This window comes from Haliotis rufescens, unplaced genomic scaffold, assembly GCF_023055435.1.
Source record: "Haliotis rufescens isolate VD_foot unplaced genomic scaffold, xgHalRufe1.0.p SCAF_13, whole genome shotgun sequence".
NCBI lineage: Eukaryota > Metazoa > Mollusca > Gastropoda > Lepetellida > Haliotidae > Haliotis > Haliotis rufescens.
This window is the reverse complement of record NW_025963813.1, coordinates 13,451,183-13,472,652: the sequence shown is the minus strand read 5'-3', so window position 1 is coordinate 13,472,652 and position 21,470 is coordinate 13,451,183. Positions and strand designations below refer to the sequence as shown.

General features: G+C 39.7%; 1 protein-coding gene across 1 annotated transcript; it reads right to left on the bottom strand.

Annotated features, from left to right (window-relative positions):
* Window positions 1–762: 762 nt before the first annotated feature.
* LOC124121539 (solute carrier family 2, facilitated glucose transporter member 1-like) lies at window positions 763–21,347 on the bottom strand. The gene is made up of 12 exons (XM_048394211.1): window positions 21,243–21,347; window positions 15,780–15,878; window positions 15,137–15,297; window positions 13,327–13,451; window positions 8,652–8,822; window positions 7,093–7,200; window positions 6,307–6,395; window positions 5,398–5,496; window positions 3,906–4,118; window positions 2,851–2,926; window positions 2,199–2,326; window positions 763–1,526 (listed from the first exon to the last, which is right to left on the bottom strand). The coding sequence occupies exons 1-12, from the start codon at window positions 21,336–21,338 to the stop codon at window positions 1,314–1,316; spliced, it is 1,578 nt and encodes a 525-aa protein (XP_048250168.1). The 5' UTR covers window positions 21,339–21,347; the 3' UTR covers window positions 763–1,313.
* Between the last annotated feature and the right edge of the window lie 123 nt (window positions 21,348–21,470).

Sequence of the window (21,470 nt, the reverse complement as noted above, 5' to 3'; positions counted from 1 at the left end):
ATATGTACCGTATTCGACGTAATAAGCGCCCACGGCGATATTTGCTAATATATTGGCTAGTGAACAATCTCAGTTAGCATCCCTTCCAATTGATTAATGTACACAAGACTTATTTATTTGTGTATAATACGCACTCGTATGTCATATGCACCCTTAATTATGGGCAATTAAATCCTGGAAAAATATATCTGTCGTATATAAACATTTCAGGCTGTCAGCATAAACCACGAAATTTACGATCTTTCAACTCAAAATAATATCCTAATAAGAGCTCCCTATTTCTAATTTTGAGAGCGCCCTGGGCGCTTATTACGTCGAATACGGTATTTGGAAAGCAGGTTCGACATGTGACCAAAATCCTGTACATATTTTAATGTTTTCAATATTGTTTTAATCTATAAATTCAAGTCTTTTTTGACCTAGTGGGGGAATTCTGTGCTTTTGAGGTTTGTGTTAAGTAGTATTCAGAACTAAGGGGCAAGCAAATGAGACTTACAGTGAAACTTTAGAGGGTATTCAGGATTCACAGGCGGGGGTTGGCACCTCATTGCAACTCTGAAACAAAACCAACCTTCTCATTCACTTGTCCATGACAAAGACTTTTTCTACATGAAAATAGACCCGTGAAGATCCGGGATAGAGTAGGTCTTCAGCAACCCATGCTTGTCGTAAGAGGCGACTAACAGGATCAGGTGGTCAGGCTGGCTGACTTGGTTCATGCATGTCATCGCATCCAAATTGCGTGGATTGATGCTCATGATGTCAATCACTGGACTGTCTGGTCCAGACTCGATTATTTTCAGACCCTCGTCATATAGCTGGAATATTGCTGAGTACGGCGTTAAACAACAAACAAACAAATAACATGAAAACAACTTAATTCTGCCAGTTCCTTATCGAGGTTAACAATAAACATTTGCCCTGTTCCAATGACACATGGAAAACATCTCATATCACTAATCAGGTCCTGAGGTCCTTGCTTGATTTCTTACACTTCAAGTTAAAATTCTTCCATATCTTGTTTTCTTTTTCCTATTATTCGATTCAGTCTCAAAAACAAGGATTCTAGATCAGATTAAGTCCCAAGCACTCAGGAATTATTACACAAGCCAACCAAATAAGGGTCAGGTGGTTACAACACAAGACCGTCAAGATATTCCCTTCTTGTGTCACACACCATCTTGTACTAAGTAAAGAACAGGTGTCTTTAAATCTTTTGGGAAGAATAACATAGCTGTGCTCTTCCTACAGTGTTAAATAACATTCACTCACTCACACAAACTCCATACGGCTCAAATATATATGCTGACATATTAGCCTTCTTTCTGTATTGACCCTGAGGTCTCCATATCTGGAGACGGGACATTCACGTTCTTGATATGAAGTTTGTCTATGTTGGCCTTGAACAGGTGTGTGATCTCCTCAATAGTCTTGCCCTTTGTTTCTGGGACTTTGAACATTGTGAACAGAAAGGACAGGAACAGCATGGCGGCAAACGGTACAAACGAATAGACACCGATGGACTTCTGCAAGAAAGAAGTTGAATTTGTAGTGAAATGGCACCACACACACAGACACACACATGTACACACAGACACACATGCACAGACAGACACAGAGACACACACAAACATGCACACACAGACACAAACATGCAGACAGACACACATGCAGACACATACACAAACACACATACATACACAGACAGACACATGCACACACAGAGACATACAGACAGATGCACACACAGACATGCATGCACAGACACAAACATGCAGACAGACACACACATGCACAAACACACATACATACACAGACAGACACATGCACACACAGAGACATACACAGACAGATGCACACACAGACATGCACGCACAGACACAAGCACACACAGTCACAGACACACACACATACACAAAGTGTGTGACACAAACAGATTTGCAAAGTCATTTGCAAAGCCAAAAGATTGATATAAGTGTACCACAGTTCATGATAAACTTGCAAAATAGTGCTTAGTTATAAACAAAAAAACAACACATCTGTATTTTGATATTTATGGATATTTTAAGTTTGACTTTGGGCAACGTACTTCCCTTCGTCTTGTAGTACCAACAATGTATAATCAAGAGAACCAAAAATTTGACACATCAGATTGGACTTGTCAGAGATCAAATATTGTACCCAGACCCCCAGCCTACCTGTAGCGTAGGGAAGACAAGACCCACGACACAGTTGGCCATCCAGTTGACAAGGACTGCTGTGCTGACAGCTGCTGACCTCGGACCCTGGGCGAACAACTCTGCCACGATCAGCCAGGGAATGGACCCTAGCAACATAACACTTCACATTAGGCACTTTATTCATAATTACCTGGTTTATGGAGCTCCTGGCCCTAAAACTCAGGAACGTGGAAAACAATTTCCTCCTACCTCGACATAATTTTGAAGGTTTTATCCTTTCTGCCGATACTTACAAGTGTAAGAAATCAAGCAGGGACCTCAGTGGGAGGAGACAATTCAACACAAGCACACCGACTTTCTTGAGTATAGCACACACTGTTTTTTTCAGAGTGAGTGAGTTAAAATTGAACGCCGCATCAGCATTATTTCAGCCATTTCACGATGAGTAGGGTGCGCATGGGTGAACAATACAGCCAGCATGCATACCAGAAATTATGTGTCAACAAAGGGAATAGATTACTGGTACATTTGCTTGTCCTATTTTGATATTTCAGATATAGTAGTAATTAAATGAACATTATTACATTAAAAGAACAGGGAATACTATTATTCAGATACATGAACCAAATGTTTATTGTGTCAGTGAGTCGTCTCTCTAAGCACACTGTACCTGGTCCGACAGCGAAGAAGATGATGTAGCAGATGACCGCCACGATACACAGGTAGGACAGCCACGACACTTGATGCTGAAAACAACACAATGGCCTTCATGCTAGACTCTCATGAAAAAAACAGCAGTGAGTGAGAACAGGTCATGGCTGATTTCAACAGTATTTCAAGTACGTCACAGCATGTCAGCATGTCAGCATGGTCTGGGAGAAAAGCCTGCAGTACTTCAGGCTGGAGTGAAGTCCATGAGTAGGTTTAGTGCTGATAAACCATCCCAAATCTTTCATTCGAACTGACTATCAGTTAGATTACGGAAAAACACAAGAGGAAAGTGTGTTATTATTTCTGGAATTCCACACTCAATTACATACAAGTCCCGTTAATCCGACATGGTTGGTTGCATATGATTATGTCGAATTAACAAGTATGATACAACTTAATTACGTTTATCCGACAAAGTTTGTGATAGAAAATCAGGATGTCCTCGGCGACAGCAAAAACTTGTATCTGGCCAGATTGAGGTAATCTAAGCATGAGATTAATCCTGTTTTCTTTATTTAAAACATTAATTGTTTATTGCGAAGCAAGTTTATCTCTGCAGCCGTTGTAATATGCAGCCATCAGCCGACTCATATCGCATCAAAACACGGGGTGTGTACTCGCGGGCAGATGACCACGGAGTATGCTAATCACTGTTTTGGATTAACGAGACTGATTTATGAGTGATTTCGGTATTTAGTTGCAAATTAGGTGTGTCGGAGTCAGAGTGAGAGACTGTCGGATTAACAAGGCCTAAATAGCACTGTTTTAATCTGTTCCCATCACGAGTGTCTAATAAAGCCGATTGTCGGATTAACCTGTGTTGGACTAACGAGACTTGACTGTTCCATCCATTGTAAGAAAAAAAAGAGAGGGAGAGAGAGAGAGATACTGCAAAAATATCAATGTAAGGGACATCAAGAATGAACGTTATATTTGTGCCTTTGCTGCAGTCAAAACTGATTCTTCACCAAGATGAGCAAAGCTACCCAAATGCCCTGTTGCAAGACACCTCACCTGAAACACAAGCGCCACAGTGAGGATAACGGTGAACACAAACATCCCTCCCAGGCCTGTCAGAAGGAGGATGCGCCGGCCAGCCCTATCGATGATCAGAGCCGACACAAATGTCATCAACACATTGACTATTGCTGATCCCAGGGTAGCAAACTGGGAGTTCCGCTCTGACAAATCAGCTGACTCATATATACTGGTGGAGTAGTAGATCACCTGCAGATGAAACACAACACACAGGGATGAATGTGGCCAGATTAGGTGGCATAATATAGAGGGAAGGTTGAGAATATATGGAGGTCAACTTCTTTCTTATGAGTGAGTATGGTTTTACGCCGCTTTTAGCAATATTCCAGCAATATCACAGCGGGGGACACCAGAAATGGGCTTCACACATTGTACCCACGTCGGGAATTGAACCCGGGTCTTCGGCGTGATGAGCGAACGCTTTAACCACTAGGCTACCCGACCGCCCCTCTCTTTCTTATGAGAAACACAATGTTTCGGAGTACATGTATATGCTTACTCCTTCATCAGGTGGATCATTTTTCATCATTCACCTGATGAAGGAATAAGCAGATACTCCGAAACGTTGTGTTCCTCATAATAAACAAGCTGACATCCATATATTCTCTTCCGTATGTGTTTCACTTCTAAATGCCTTTCAAAGACAAAATGAAATATATATAGGGCCAAAAAAAATAATAGACTTGCTTCTCAGGCACAGCCCGCATCATCATAAAGTCTCCCTCATGTTTCATGTTTATTTCCATTTTAAATTACAAAACAAAAACCTTATACTTAAAAACAATGCGATCAAATATAGCACACAGTTACCTCCCTTTACATGCGCACTGCTTTTCTGCTCATTTTGTGTTATGGTCATGCAGGAAATAGGAGTTTGTATGCTTGTTTATGCAAAGAGGCAATTTCCTAGTTATGGTACACAACTGTATATTTGGTTACATACTAGTTTAAACAAGCAAAACAAAAAAAAAACCACCACCCACCCACCCACACTATATTTTCAAAAGTCATTGCCTGAGAACCAATTCTTTTCTTTCTTTAAGCCTAGTTTTCAGAATAGCTTTTATATTTTATTAATTCCAGACCAGACCAGAGCCACAATCAGGAAATGGTACAAAATAGCTCCTAGTAATTTGCCAGACAGCCCCAAATAAATTTCTCAGAATTTCCCATATCATGGTGCTGATGTCAACCACTGATAATATAACTTGTCCTCCATGTTTAGCCATCCACCTGCAGATAATTTCAGTGCCTCAATATTTTGATCAATCATGACACCTTCCATACAATTTATCTTGCACGAGGATAAATAATATATATACCAGTGACTCCTCACAGCCAGTTTGTTACTTTCTGATTAGACATTGCTAAATGACATCGGAAGAAATACAGAGAAATGGATCAGAAAACTAAAATTGCTACTGAGTAAGTAAACAAATATGAGTACAAAATCTGGGAAACTCCTTACAGCATTAATTCCGGAGAACTGCTGTGTCAACTGTAGGACCACACTGATGATAAGAGGGATGCGGAGTTCGTTGTGGAGAAACAGATGTGATATCTCGAACTGAAAAATACACATGATCCTATAATGAACTTAATAAACTTAATATATTCAGTAAAATCTAAATATTTTTTACATTTGTATACTTGTTCTGCATTTCTACTAAATGCATTCACTGCTTTAATAAAATGGGTTCATTTTTTAAAGGGAAAAACAGGCCAAATAACCAAATCAATTTTTGACAGTCATTGACAAGATAATTACTTCATTTCATATATGACATGAAGATAGCAAACTTTTAACACAACTCATCACAGTTATCAAAGCATAAAGTTAACATGTTTAACCTTCAACAAAGCAAGGTAAGGATCCCAAACTAATTGTGCCTGTGGCTGGCACAAATTGGCAAAAATATTGTGATATTGTTCAAAAGTGGATTTTTGGAAAGTGAAATTTTTAATCCAAATTGGGAATTTTTACTGGCATTTTGGGCCAATATTGGCCCCTGAGAAAGTCTTGATAAATCTCTGACCATGCTGCAGATTAACATGGACACCCCACTTAGACACACTGACTCTGAGCCGTCCAGTCCTTGTTTTATCCCCTTAATGCCGAGCACCAGGCAGGTTAACCACAAGTAACAAGTTATTATATCGTTTTGCACGACGTGGCTAAGGATCGAACCAGCAATCTTCAACTCTCTGGGAAGGCACTCTATCCACAAGACCAAGGAGGTGTCCTCATTCCACAATGCGATCTAGCACAACAATAAAAGTGTGTCTTAGCACTAAGATCATTTTACGGAATGGGACCCTGTCATGTATTCAACAGCACCTACTGAAATGGCATGTTATAATCGGTACATATAATTACTTTTGCATGTTTCTTTTCGTCATCTTTTTCCACATTCATCTCTTCAATCTCATCCTCTACATCGTGAGACTTCCTCAGCCACATCAGCGCTGTGAACAACAACGTCAGTGACAATATAACATTTCACCATCAACATATGCCTGTTGTTGCCTTCAAGAGAACATGATTTCAGAAGGATAACCTTTAATTCATCTTTTCTTCATCAATTACTAACAATATTATAGCAATAAACACTCTAAACAAATATACAACATAATTGACATGCATCAACCAAGTAAGCGAGCCTGACCACCCGATCCTGTGAGTTGCCTCTTACGACAAGCATAGTCGCCTTTTATGGCAAGCATGGGTTGACGGATATTCACAGGTCTTAGAACGCAGGTCTATAGATATCAAAAACAATATAACAGCATGCTCTTTCATTCGAACTTTCTGATTATATTCGTTTTCAAGATAAAAAAATGAGATATGTTTGGCTGAATGTTTAGCTTGCTCATACTTAGAATTTGGAAGCCTCGATGCTGATTGGTTATCTGAAAGTTCATCTGACGCAAACTCCTATGGAGGTGTTCTTAGATGTTTGCACAGAGAGACATGATATTCGAGTAAAAAACTCTGATTTTAATTAATACATAATGCAATTAAGAAAGCGGTCAAATGTAACAAATGTTATATTTGGGATAACACTTTCTTAGTCAAGTACAGATTCTGATACTTTTTTTGGTCAAGTCCCATCTGGGATTCGAACCCACACAGATTTGACTGAGATTGAGTCCTGGCACTGACCCTCCTTGGCGCCCTCCTCATCCCCCTGTGCCAGCATCAGGAAGCGAGGACTCTCGGGGCAGCAGGTCAGAGTCAGCAGCTGGAACACGACAGGCCCACAGGTCAGCGCTGAAACAAACAAGTTGACATCTGCTTCTCAATCTTGCTCCTCTCTCTCATGCTGTTACTCTTATTATCACAATCTTCCTGAGGCAAGAGTAACCACTGGCCTTCATCAAAGCTTAGTTTCCACCCTTGCCATTTAAAGCTTACTTTTCTCGGCTCGATCGTGGCACCACCCTGTGTAGAACACAAATTGTGTCCCTTGTGATGAAAACGTGATATCCAATCAGATCGATGTTCTTATTTCGAATCGCTTCACAAAAATGACTCCAAGGGCAGATCACCAGGTCGATCATATAAGTCAGATAGCAAACGATTCAAGACTTCATCCCCGACGGATAAATGACAGATTACTAAGGTAAAGAAACTTATTGCTTTCACATTTTGCTCTCATAATAATAGGGGCCTACACACGACACAGGATGAAGTACCACTGCACATTGCGTGACATGAAACCCTCAGCAGGGTTCGTCTAAAAATAGCACTGCATCTCAGTCACTGTGATAAGCGTTCAGTCATTCAAGCTAAAATAAATGAAGTTTGCACTCAAATATATGAAAGTACTTAGGCGAGTTGATTGCAATATATGTTGGATAGTCCTCTCATATTTTAGCACAGAAAAGTTGGCTTTAAATTGCAAGGGTGAAAACTAGGCTTTGATATCGGCCTCACGACTCAGGTAGATGTATTATCACCAGAAGCAAGTTTGTTTGTATTGTTGTATAAAGCCACAGACAGCTACTATCAAGTTGAAAGTAAGTAGAGGACTGATTCCAACCCCAGAATCCCTACAAGGGACATACCGTATTCGACGTAATAAGCGCCCAGGGCGCTCTCAAAATTAGAAATAGGGGGCTCTTATTAGAACATCATTTTGGTGAAAATAAAACAGAGTTGAAACATAAATTTCGTGGTTTATGCTGACAGCCTGAAATGTTTATGTACGACAGATATATTTTACCAGAATTTAATTGCTCATAATTAAGGGTGCATATAACACACGAGTGCGTATTATACGCGAATAAATAAGTCTAGTGTACATTGATCAATTGGAAGAGGTGCTTATTGGGATTGTTCACTAGCCAATATATTAGCAAATATTGCCGTGGGCGCTTATTAGAGCGGGGCGCTTATTACGTCGAATACGGTAATGGTTGACATCTGTTACTCAATGGTTGACATCTGCCACTAATGATAAATGGCTGGCTTTATGTTTTGTCAAATTTAGAGTGAGTGAGAAAGGTGTTTTCCATGTACATTTATGCGACCAAAGAGTAATGTGAGGTTTCAAATGTTTAAATTAGCAATGTCAAATCAACAAGTAACACAGCTCTTCATAATGCAGTATGTTCATTTCATTCTACCATGGTAAAATTAAACACAAACATTAATAAAGATATTGACGGAATTGGTAGTGGACTGCTGATGTGAATGATGGAATGACAATAATCTCGCACCTAGACATATCGGCCACAGTGTGTCTGTGCCCAGGATGAACTCCAGGCCCAGCAGCTGAGACACAAACACTCCGGTTGTGATGGCCAGCTGGTTGAACGTGCCTGCCAGCCCACGCAGGGAGATTGGGGCAATCTCTGACAGGTACATGGGGACAATGCCAGTGTTGATTCCTACAATGATACAAGAACACAACATTATCAGCTTGACAACACAACATCAGACAGGTACATGGATTCCTACAATGGTACAAGAACACAACACTATCAGATAGACAACACAACATCAGACAGGTCCATGGATTCCTACAATGATACAAGAATACAACACTATCAGCCAGACAACACAACATCAGACAGGTCCATGGATTCCTACAATGGTACAAGAACACAACACTATCAGATAGACAACACAACATCAGACAGGTCCATGGATTCCTACAATGGTACAAGAATACAACACTATCAGCCAGACAACACAACATCAGACAAGTACATAGATTCCTACAATAATGACAACACAACATTATCAGCTTGACAACACAACATCAGACAGGTCCATGGATTCCTACAATGGTACAAGAACACAACACTATCAGCAATACAACACAACATCAGACAGGTCCATGGATTCCTACAATGATACAAGAATACAACACTATCAGCCAGACAACACAACATCAGACAGGTCCATGGATTCCTACAATGATACAAGAACACAACACTATCAGCAAGACGACACAACATCAGACAGGTCCATGGATTCCTACAATGGTACAAGAACACAACACTATCAGCGATACAACACAACATCAGACAGGTCCATGGATTCCTACAATGATACAAGAACACAACACTATCAGCAATACAACACAACATCAGACAGGTCCATGGATTCCTACAATGATACAAGAACACAACACTATCAGCGATACAACACAACATCAGACAAGTACATAGATTCCTACAATGATACAAGAACACAACACTATCAGATAGAAAACACAACATCAGACAGGTCCATGGATTCCTACAATGGTACAAGAACACAACACTATCAGATAGAAAACACAACATCAGACAGGTCCATGGATTCCTACAATGATACAAGAACACAACACTATCAGCCAGACAACACAACATCAGAAAAGTACATAGATTCCTACAATAATGACAACACAACATTATCAGCTTGACAACACAACATCAGACAGGTCCATGGATTCTTACAATGGTACAAGAACACAACACTATCAGCAATACAACACAACATCAGACAGGTCCATGGATTCCTACAATGATACAAGAATACAACACTATCAGCCAGACAACACAACATCAGACAAGTACATAGATTCCTACAATAATGACAACACAACATTATCAGCTTGACAACACAACATCAGACAGGTCCATGAATTCCTACAATGGTACAAGAACACAACACTATCAGCAATACAACACAACATCAGACAGGTCCATGGATTCCTACAATGATACAAGAATACAACACTATCAGCCAGACAACACAACATCAGACAAGTACATAGATTCCTACAATAATGACAACACAACATTATCAGCCAGACAACACAACATCAGACAGGTCCATGGATTCCTACAATGATACAAGAACACAACACTATCAGCAATACAACACAACATCAGACAGGTCCACGGATTCCTACAATGGTACAAGAACACAACACTATCAGCAATACAACACAACATCAGACAGGTCCATGGATTCCTACAATGATACAAGAACACAACATTATCAGCAATACAACACAACATCAGACAGGTCCATGGATTCCTACAATGGTACAAGAACACAACACTATCAGCTAATCAACACAACATCAGACAGGTACATGGATTCCTACAATGGTACAAGAACACAACACTATCAGCAATACAACACAACATCAGACAGGTCCATGGATTCCTACAATGGTACAAGAACACAACACTATCAGTGATACAACACAACATCAGACAGGTACATGGATTCCTACAATGATACAAGAACACAACACTATCAGCCAGACAACACAACATCAGACAGGTCCATGGATTCCTACAATGATACAAGAACACAACACTATCAGCTAGACAACACAACATCAGACAAGTACATGGATTCCTACAATGATACAAGAATACAACACTATCAGCTAGACAACACAACATCAGACAGGTACATGGATTCCTACAATGATACAAGAACACAACACTATCAGCGATACAACACAACATCAGACAAGTACATAGATTCCTACAATGATACAAGAACACAACACTATCAGATAGAAAACACAACATCAGACAGGTCCATGGATTCCTACAATGGTACAAGAACACAACACTATCAGATAGAAAACACAACATCAGACAGGTCCATGGATTCCTACAATGATACAAGAACACAACACTATCAGCCAGACAACACAACATCAGAAAAGTACATAGAGGTACAATAATGACAACACAACATTATCAGCTTGACAACACAACATCAGACAGGTCCATGGATTCTTACAATGGTACAAGAACACAACACTATCAGCAATACAACACAACATCAGACAGGTCCATGGATTCCTACAATGATACAAGAATACAACACTATCAGCCAGACAACACAACATCAGACAAGTACATAGATTCCTACAATAATGACAACACAACATTATCAGCCAGACAACACAACATCAGACAGGTCCATGGATTCCTACAATGATACAAGAACACAACACTATCAGCAATACAACACAACATCAGACAGGTCCACGGATTCCTACAATGGTACAAGAACACAACACTATCAGCAATACAACACAACATCAGACAGGTCCATGGATTCCTACAATGATACAAGAACACAACATTATCAGCAATACAACACAACATCAGACAGGTCCATGGATTCCTACAATGGTACAAGAACACAACACTATCAGCTAATCAACACAACATCAGACAGGTACATGGATTCCTACAATGGTACAAGAACACAACACTATCAGCAATACAACACAACATCAGACAGGTCCATGGATTCCTACAATGGTACAAGAACACAACACTATCAGTGATACAACACAACATCAGACAGGTACATGGATTCCTACAATGATACAAGAACACAACACTATCAGCCAGACAACACAACATCAGACAGGTACATGGATTCCTACAATGATACAAGAACACAACACTATCAGCTAGACAACACAACATCAGACAAGTACATGGATTCCTACAATGATACAAGAATACAACACTATCAGCTAGACAACACAACATCAGACAGGTACATGGATTCCTACAATGATACAAGAACACAACACTATCAGCTAGACAACACAACATCAGACAGGTCCATGGATTCCTACAATGATACAAGAACACAATACTATCAGCCAGACAACACAACATCAGACAGGTACATGGATTCCTACAATAACGAGAACACAACACTATCAGCCAGACAACACAACATCAGACAGGTCCATGGATTCCTACAATGATACAAGAACACAACACTATCAGCTAGACAACACAACATCAGACAGGTCCATGGATTCCTACAATGATACAAGATCACAACACTATCAGCTAGACAACACAACATCAGACAGGTCCATGGATTCCTACAATGATACAAGATCACAACACTATCAGCTAGACAACACAACATCAGTCAGGTCCATGGATTCCTACAATGATACAAGAACACAATACTATCAGCCAGACAACACAACATCAGACAGGTACATGGATTCCTACAATAACGAGAACACAACACTATCAGCCAGACAACACAACATCAGACAGGTCCATGGATTCCTACAATGATACAAGAACACAACACTATCAGCTAGACAACACAACATCAGACAGGTCCATGGATTCCTACAATGATACAAGATCACAACACTATCAGCTAGAAAACACAACATCAGACAAGTCCATGGATTCCTACAATGATACAAGAATACAACACTATCAGCTAGACAACACAACATCAGACAGGTACATGGATTCCTACAATGATACAAGAACACAACACTATCAGCTAGACAACACAACATCAGACAGGTCCATGGATTCCTACAATGATACAAGAACACAATACTATCAGCCAGACAACACAACATCAGACAGGTACATGGATTCCTACAATAACGAGAACACAACACTATCAGCCAGACAACACAACATCAGACAGGTCCATGGATTCCTACAATGATACAAGAACACAACACTATCAGCTAGACAACACAACATCAGACAGGTCCATGGATTCCTACAATGATACAAGATCACAACACTATCAGCTAGAAAACACAACATCAGACAAGTACATGGATTCCTACAATAACGAGAAAACAACATTATCAGCTGGACAACATAAAACTTGGACATGTAAAATTGTCTATATTTAGGGTAAGGGGATATTTAAACAAACTTAAAAGTCTTGAAATATTTATCATACCTGTCCCTAAAGGGAAGCCTGATAAGTACATTGTCACAACAAGGAGATCACCATCTAACTGATACAACTGCATCTAACTGATACAACTGCATCTAACTGACCGCATAAACCTCAGTCAAGTTCACGAGGAATATTTGCCAGTTACTGTCTCAAACCAATCGGTGAGTTGCACTCTACCTGCATTTAATCCAGAGACAACTCGACCCGCTATCAGCATCTCGTAGGACTTGGCCATCTTGGAGAAACCAAGAAGTCCACCAGCTATCACAGCAATAACGTTGTTCCTCAGCAGAGCTCCTTTCCTGATTGGAATCAAAATACTCAATATGTCACACACTGACTGACATAATTGATCATGCAGTACACTATCAATTCTCCATAGAAACACTCAAGAATTTACTTGATCAATCCAGAATTTGCTTGTCAAGGTGGTCCCTTGAGGTGTAAGACCCCTGAAGAGCCGGGGTAGAATAGGTCTTCAGCAACCCATGCATGCCGTAAAAGGCGACTATGCTTGTCGTAAGAGGCGACTAACGGGATCGGGTGGTCAGGCTCGCTGACTTGGTTGATGCACGTCTTCGATCTCAACTGGGTGGATCGATGCTCATGATATCAATCACTGGATTGTCTGGCCGAGATTGGATTATTTACAGACCGCCGTCATATTGCTGGAATATTGCTGAGTGCGGTGTTAAACAACCAGCCAGCCAACCTTGAGGTGGAATGATACGGTGGGGGCGTGATACAATACACATCCTGATGGGGCCGCCTCCGTGGTCTAGTGGTAGAGCGTCCGCCCGGAGAGCGGAAGGTCCAGGGTTCGATCCCGGGCCGCGTCATACAAAAAGACGTTAAAAGATTGTACTTGTTGTTACCCTGTCTGGCGCTCGGCATTAAGGGGCTAAAACAAGGACTGGTCGGCTCGGAGTCAGTATACTGTGTCTGAGTGGGGTATTCATGTTAAACTGCGGCATGGTATCTCAGTGAGCTAGCACTATAAATCGGCATCAGTCCGGACTAGTACAAGCAGCCACACACACACATACACGTGCATGCACGTCGCTATATAAGTGCAATAATCTTGGACGCGACGTTAAACCCAATTTCACCTCACCTCACATCCTGATGCTATGAGTGCGATACGATTTGTTTGTTTTGTCCATTGAAATAGTCTGTGTGAGTGAAATAAAATAAATATTTCTGAATATATCACATTCCATTTCACATTTCACTGACTAGGTTGGCCTAGAAATGAATAAACTTAATCCATCCAGAATTTGTTTGTTCGGTTGTCCCACATCTCGATCCACGCAATTGGGATATGATGACAAGCATCAACCATGTCAGCGAGGCTGACCACCCGATTCCAGGAGTTGCCTCCGAAGACAAGCCTAGTCACCTTTTAGGTCAAGCATGGGTTGCTGAAGACCTGTTCTGACCTGGATCTTCACAAGTATCATGCTGATGTAACAAACTTGGTTAGTGTTTTTCTTTGACATGAAAGCTGTTGCAATAGGCAGATGTGTAACAAAAAAATGCTACCATATTTTCTTGCGTATAGTGCGCACCCATGTATAATGCGCACCCCCTCTAGCGGATTCAATATTTTGGAAAAAAAGAAATTTGAATATTAAAAAGATCAAAACTCATAATTCGTGTATAATGCGCACCTCCTTCTACACAGCTGTGTTTTGGGGAAAAAAAGTCGTCACTAAACTCAAGAAAATATGGTAGTTTTTTTAAAAACGGTTAGTGATCTACTGATATTCTATTACTGATGTCTTCAATGGGCCAAAATTCTTGACAGATTGTAATGAACACTGATCTAAGAGTTAACATTGTCATAAGGACTAAAATAAATCCAGGGCCCAGTTCCACAAAACAATCTTAGCAGTACGCCATAAGTCTAGGTTAAGGTATGGGACTAGAGTTGCAATCGTCTCAGCGCCAAGATCATTTTTTGAGAATGGAGCCTAGATCTACAAACCTGCCATATCTGTTGGCCCAGAATCCGGCACTGACACCCCCAATCATGCCACCAACAGCATACATGGCAACAGTGATGGACCACAACAGTGTCTTCATCGACGGCTTCATGTATTCCCCATTCCGATCAAAGTAGGTCTTATTGTAGAAATCCTGAATGATCTGAGAAAAGCAAAACTGGTGTTCTATTTAAGGTAATAATCATCTTCAAGATCTAGAAACATTGTAAGCAGTGTTTAACTTAGGCCAAGACAAACCTACAAACTGACACAAACCACTAGTATTTTCTGAGAAAAATGCTTTGATAACTGATAGGACCATAAAAAAAATCAAATTTTTCTGTAAAAACTGAGGACTAATGACATAATAAAAATTGAATAACCATTTGTTTGAAATGGCAAAACACAATTTACGTCCTTTGTAAAAAATATCACTGGCAGTTCCAGATGCAATGGGTGCCCACCCTATTTTTCAGATGTGCACTTCTTTTTTCAAAACTCTGGATTCAATTCTGAACAACAATTATTTTTAAAGCTCAGTGATTTGCTGTAAAAAAAATAATTTTCTTTCATTATTTTTATTTCTGTGCAAGCTTTGCAATCTTATAGTTTACACATAATCTACCTTATGATTAAGCTCCGTACCTGTTCTGGAGAATTAACGACACCTGTATTGTAGCCAAACTGGAAGGAGGAGCCCAAGGTGATGGCTGCGATGCCGAGGGCCAGATGGCTGTTGAAACCCTACAACACAGAACATCATCCTCTCTCAACACATGAATCAGGAACACTTCACCAATCTTCTCCATGAAATGATATTTCTCGGGAGATCAACCCAGTGTATTTCAATTTAGCACGAGCTTACCAGTAGATTTACCCATGTAAAATTGAACTGGTAATCAAATGTGCTGCCTCAGTCATCAATATTCTTGCTATATCATAGGGGCCTGTAATTAATTAAGTCTGAACAAGAAAACACAACTATTTGGGGGCATGGGTGGCCCAGTCGTCTAAGGCGCTGCGATTCGCTGTGCAGAGTTCCGTTGTGGGTTTGAATCCCGGTTCGCCCCAATTATGTTTCTAGGTTTGTCAGCACCATACCCGTGCTCGTGTGTTTCACCAAAGTGGTAAACGTCTGAGACATGCATCACTTTGGGCTTTCCTCCCACATTAAGCTGACACGCTGCGATATGACTGGAATACTGTTAAAAGCGATGTTAAACCTCACTCACTCACTCACTCACTCACTCACTCACTCACTCACTCACTCACAACCATTGATACCATGAGCAAAGCCCTGTGGGTATCCGATCAATTTCGTCACCTTTCCAACAAGCATTGGTTACTGGTGACCGAGCTATCAAACCTGGGTCCTCATTGGATAGAATAATCCTTTGTCATCAAATGTACAAATATGTCCTAGCTCCTTGACTTAAGGACCAACCATTTGATTTTTCTTAATGCTTACGAGCTGAATCATTTTTTCCAACTTAAACAGGTGATAACTTCAGAGATATACATACTGTGTGTTCAATGTAGAGCTAGATTACCTGTAGATTTAAACATGCTAAATTGAATTTGACACCCCCCGTAGCATGAGGTTTCAAATGTTAAATTTAGCGTGTTTAAATCTACAGGTAACCTAGTTCTACATTGAAAACACAGTAGGTTTATCTCCATTCTACCATGACTGATTAAAGTTGGAACTCTTTGAGGTGTAACATTTGGTTGAGTGAGCAGGACACTTCATATACGAAAAGATGGGTTCACTTTCACATAGGGGTGGAAGGCTCCATATAATGGCAACATACAATTAATAACAGAAAACAAACATGTATAACAATGTTTCTGTTTATTAAAATTACTCTATCTTATGTTCAAATTTCAAATACTATCTCATTGGGAAATTTCCCTGAGAACTTCAAACAGAATTTGAATATACCCATCCACCCTTCAGTCATAATGCACTCGACCATTAACTACTCCCGACAAAGCGAAGCAGACGACAAATGTCTTCTATGTGTTTGTGCGGCTGAATTTTTCAAACTGCATTTTTGAAGATGTTTGTTTTAATAATTACCAGAATTGTCAAGACTGGATAGTAGAAGGTCAAATTCATCACTCCATTCATTTGCAGGTTCAAGGAACTCCCTATATCAAAAGATCTCATTGATACATAATTTCCGAGCTTTGCCATATTTATGGGCATGCACAAAGTGCAGGTGCATATCTTACACTGTAAAGTGGCCGTAAAACCAGCTGTTTCAATAAGAAGGGGTTAATTGTGATTTGATACCTCTGATTGACCAAAAAATATTGAGTATTTTCCAAACTAATGTCAGAATTATATTTTTTTTAAACAAATAAAAATAACTATCAGCATTCTTTGGACATTGTGTCATTTTTCTTCAGTAAAACCTGGGCTTAGTTATTTTTTCTGAGAAGTGAATATAACAGAATGCAGCTGAATAAGCTGAACCAGCAAACAAAAGACCACACAGCTATAATTAATACACTCCCACATTCAATGCAGTAACATGCCCTTACATGGTGAAGATAACACTGCCGTTAACCAGATAACAGAATTATCATGAAGATAGGAACAATGTTGATTCTTGCAGTAAACTAGAATTGATATCAGTATATGCATAACTGATCTATTTATCGAAGTGACAAGATAAAAAACTAGGTCAGGTGCACTGTATGGCATTTTGTTTCTCCGGCCTATTTTTTTCAGTCTGATCAAATAATATTTTAATAACACAAAACTTATTTAGATATTCTTATGACCATGAAATCTGGTTTGTATTAGAGGTACATGTATTACAGTTTACAAATCATATCAATGCATCATGATAATATGATCCACAATCTTAATGTTGTGTTGTATTTTAGCAAATGATTCAAAAATGGTTTCCCAAAGTGCTAATAAAAACATGCCTGTAAATGATTTATATATATTATAAATGGGGCAGTTAATTCAGGCTATATGTTCCTTTGCTTTTTTAAAATTACTATCATGAATAGCAATAAATCCCAAACAAATTTTAAGAAAGACATTATATGATAAAGAGATTATTATCCTTGTGTGTCTTATGTGTGGTAAGTATCATATATTAGGAATAAAAAGTGCATTTGGCAATATGACACACATATGCCTAGAATCACCTGTTATTGCCTATTCCATCATAAAGCTGGAATATTGCTGAGTGCCGTGTTAAACAACAAAAAACAAATATTATTGCCTATTCACCCGTGAAGATCAGGGCTAGGTGAGGTGAGGTGAAATTGGGTTTAACGTCGCGTCCAAGATTATTGCACTTATATAGCAACGTGCATGCACGTGTATGTGTGTGTGTGGCTGCTTGTACTAGTCCGGACTGATGCCGATTTATAGTGCTAGCTCACTGAGATACCATGCCGCAGTTTAACATGAATACCCCACTCAGACACAGTATACTGACTCCGAGCCGACCAGTCCTTGTTTTAGCCCCTTAATGCCGAGCGCCAGACAGGGTAACAACAAGTACAATCTTTTAACGTCTTTTTGTATGACGCGGCCCGGGATCGAACCCTGGACCTTCTGCTCTCCAGGCGGACGCTCTACCACAAGACCACGGAGGCGGTCAGATCAGGGCTAGAATTGGTCTTCAACAACCCATGCTAAAGTGCTAAAGTGATTGGATGGTTGCTGATTTGGCTGATGCATGTCACCGAATACCAATTGTGTAGATCGCTGCTCGTGATGTCAACTCACTGTCCTTTCAGGCCCAGATTTTATTGCTTACAGACCACCATGATATAGCTGGAATATTGCTGAGTGCGACGTTAAACAACAAACAAACAAGTTTAAACATGTTTTATTCAACTGTTTGATTGGCATTCTCGAAGTTGGTGAGTAAGTAAGTAAATGTACAACTTTATGGATAACAACTTTGGCGAACTGAATTTGATGGGTAGTGAATTGTTGGTGGTCTGAGATGGCTGATTTGCGGTCTGCTTTGGCTATTGGAGGCATATGTTCTTTGATGCGGATGAGAGGTTTCACCAATGTACGAGTCACCACAGTTACAATAAATCTTATAGTTATAGATTACTCCTTTTGGGGGTTGTTTGTTGGAGTTGGGGTTGTGGCCATTAGTGAGTGAGTGAGTGAGTGAGTTTGATTTTACGCCGCTTTTAGCAATATTCCAGCAATATCACGGCTGGGGACACCAGAAATGGGCTTCACACATTGTACCCATGTCGGGATTCGAACCCGGGTCTTCGGCGTGACAAGCGAACGCTTTAACCACTAGGCTACCCGACCGCCCCTGTGGCCATTAGTTTGAGAATGGTTCTAAGTGATGGGGTAACCAGTAAAGATGGTATGGATGCCTGCTTGGTGCTAAAGTAATCTGCTGATTTCATGAGAAGTCTTGCCAATGTAGGGTAGGGGGATAGTGATGGGGACGGATTCTGCTCCGTTTGGTTTGGGCTGGAGTATGGTGGAGATGGTCCTCTTGACAAGCTCGATCTACATCAAACATCGCCATATGCAATAAACCAGAAGTTGTTATCCACAAAGTTGTATTTTTTCTTATGTTTAAATTATTACTGATTTTTCAACATTTCGGGTATATTACATACCTTAAATATACAGAGACTTTGAATAACCCGACCTGACGCAATCCAACATTAACTTACTGCCTATCTCAAAACAAAATATAAACCTTACTTAATAACAGCATTACAAGGGTACACAATTCCTTGTATTTTGATGTTGATGGCAAGTTTAACATCATAATGGCATGGATTACATAAGTTTCCGGTGCCTGAATGATACACTGACATTGTTCACTCATGTTGACAAAAAAGGAAGGGACCACTGATGACAAGAAAGAAGGATCATATTTAGCAAGAAAACATAAACTAGTCAACTCCTGAAATACATGAAAGGTTAGAAGTGTTAAACTTTAGGATGAAAATCAAAGCTTCTGATTTTTGTCCAATGTATAACTGACAGATTGGGGGGGCGGGGGTGTTGGGTTGCACTAATCTGTTACCTACACACACAGGGCCTAGGATAGCCATACTATACTGACTGTACTGATTACATTTTTTTAATGTAATCAGTACAGTCAGTATAGTATGGCTATCCGTGGCCCTGTGCCTGCACATATAGAATGAGGGACCCAATTGATAAAACTAGTGTTTCTCTAATGTGCTCTCTGCATACATAGATAACTGATGTCCTTCATTGAGTAATAACTGTGTCATCCGTTGTCCTTTGGAAAGAATGTACAGCCCCTATCAGAAAAGATAACTGCATGTTCCATTAATGAGGTCACATGCATCCTTTATTAACAATGGCCTTGGGTTACATGGACAATAGTATCCGTACAAATGTTGTTGTTTTTTCTATTCACATATAGGCCTAGTTGTGACACATATTATGTTTTCTTGATTAAGTTAATCATTTCGTAGCATGCACCATGTCCAGTTAACACAGTTAAAAAGACACACACAGTGAAGGCAACATTGTGTTTCATGGAACTAAATCATTCCAGCAATAAGCATTTATTTCTAGTATTTTTCTAGTATAAAATCTGAGAAACTCTGCTTCTAAGGAAACGTTTAAGTCTCTCCTCAAAAGCCACTTCTTCACCTCAGCTTTTCAATAGATCTCCTTATTGTTGGCATATGTACATAGACATTACATTTTAACCTTGTCACAGCACCAGTGAGCAACTGTCGATGGATATTAGGCGCTTTACAAATCAATTATTATTATTATTATTATTATTTTTTAGTTCTTCATTTCTATGATAACTGAAACCTCAAAACGAAATTGGTATGTTTTGCACTTAATCTTTCTCATATAGACGTGAGAGATATCTAGTACATATTGTTGACAGAAGAGTTATTTTAAGATATGATCTCTTTCAATGCACTAAAATGCACTAAATTGAATAAGCAATATGATAATTTTTTTCAATACATGAACTTGTCAAAATCAATAACGGTGCTGTTGCCTTGCATTTGGTGACAATGTTGGATGTTATGCCACACTGCAAGCACAATACATGTATTAATTAACCATTAAACAGCTCACGTTAAAATACTTACATGTTTCGTTTTGCTCTTGCTGATGCTATATTCATCGTATTCTATTCCCCCTTCGTCATCACTCAATAAAGGCTTACGTTCATGTTCACCTGCCATTTTGACAGCACGCAACGTGACTGTCACGTGACGTAAATACCACCTCTGCTTTCCTGTTCTCTTTGTATTTTTAATCGACGATTTTAAAAGCCATCGTTCATGCGAACTATAATTATGACTTATTTTATATGT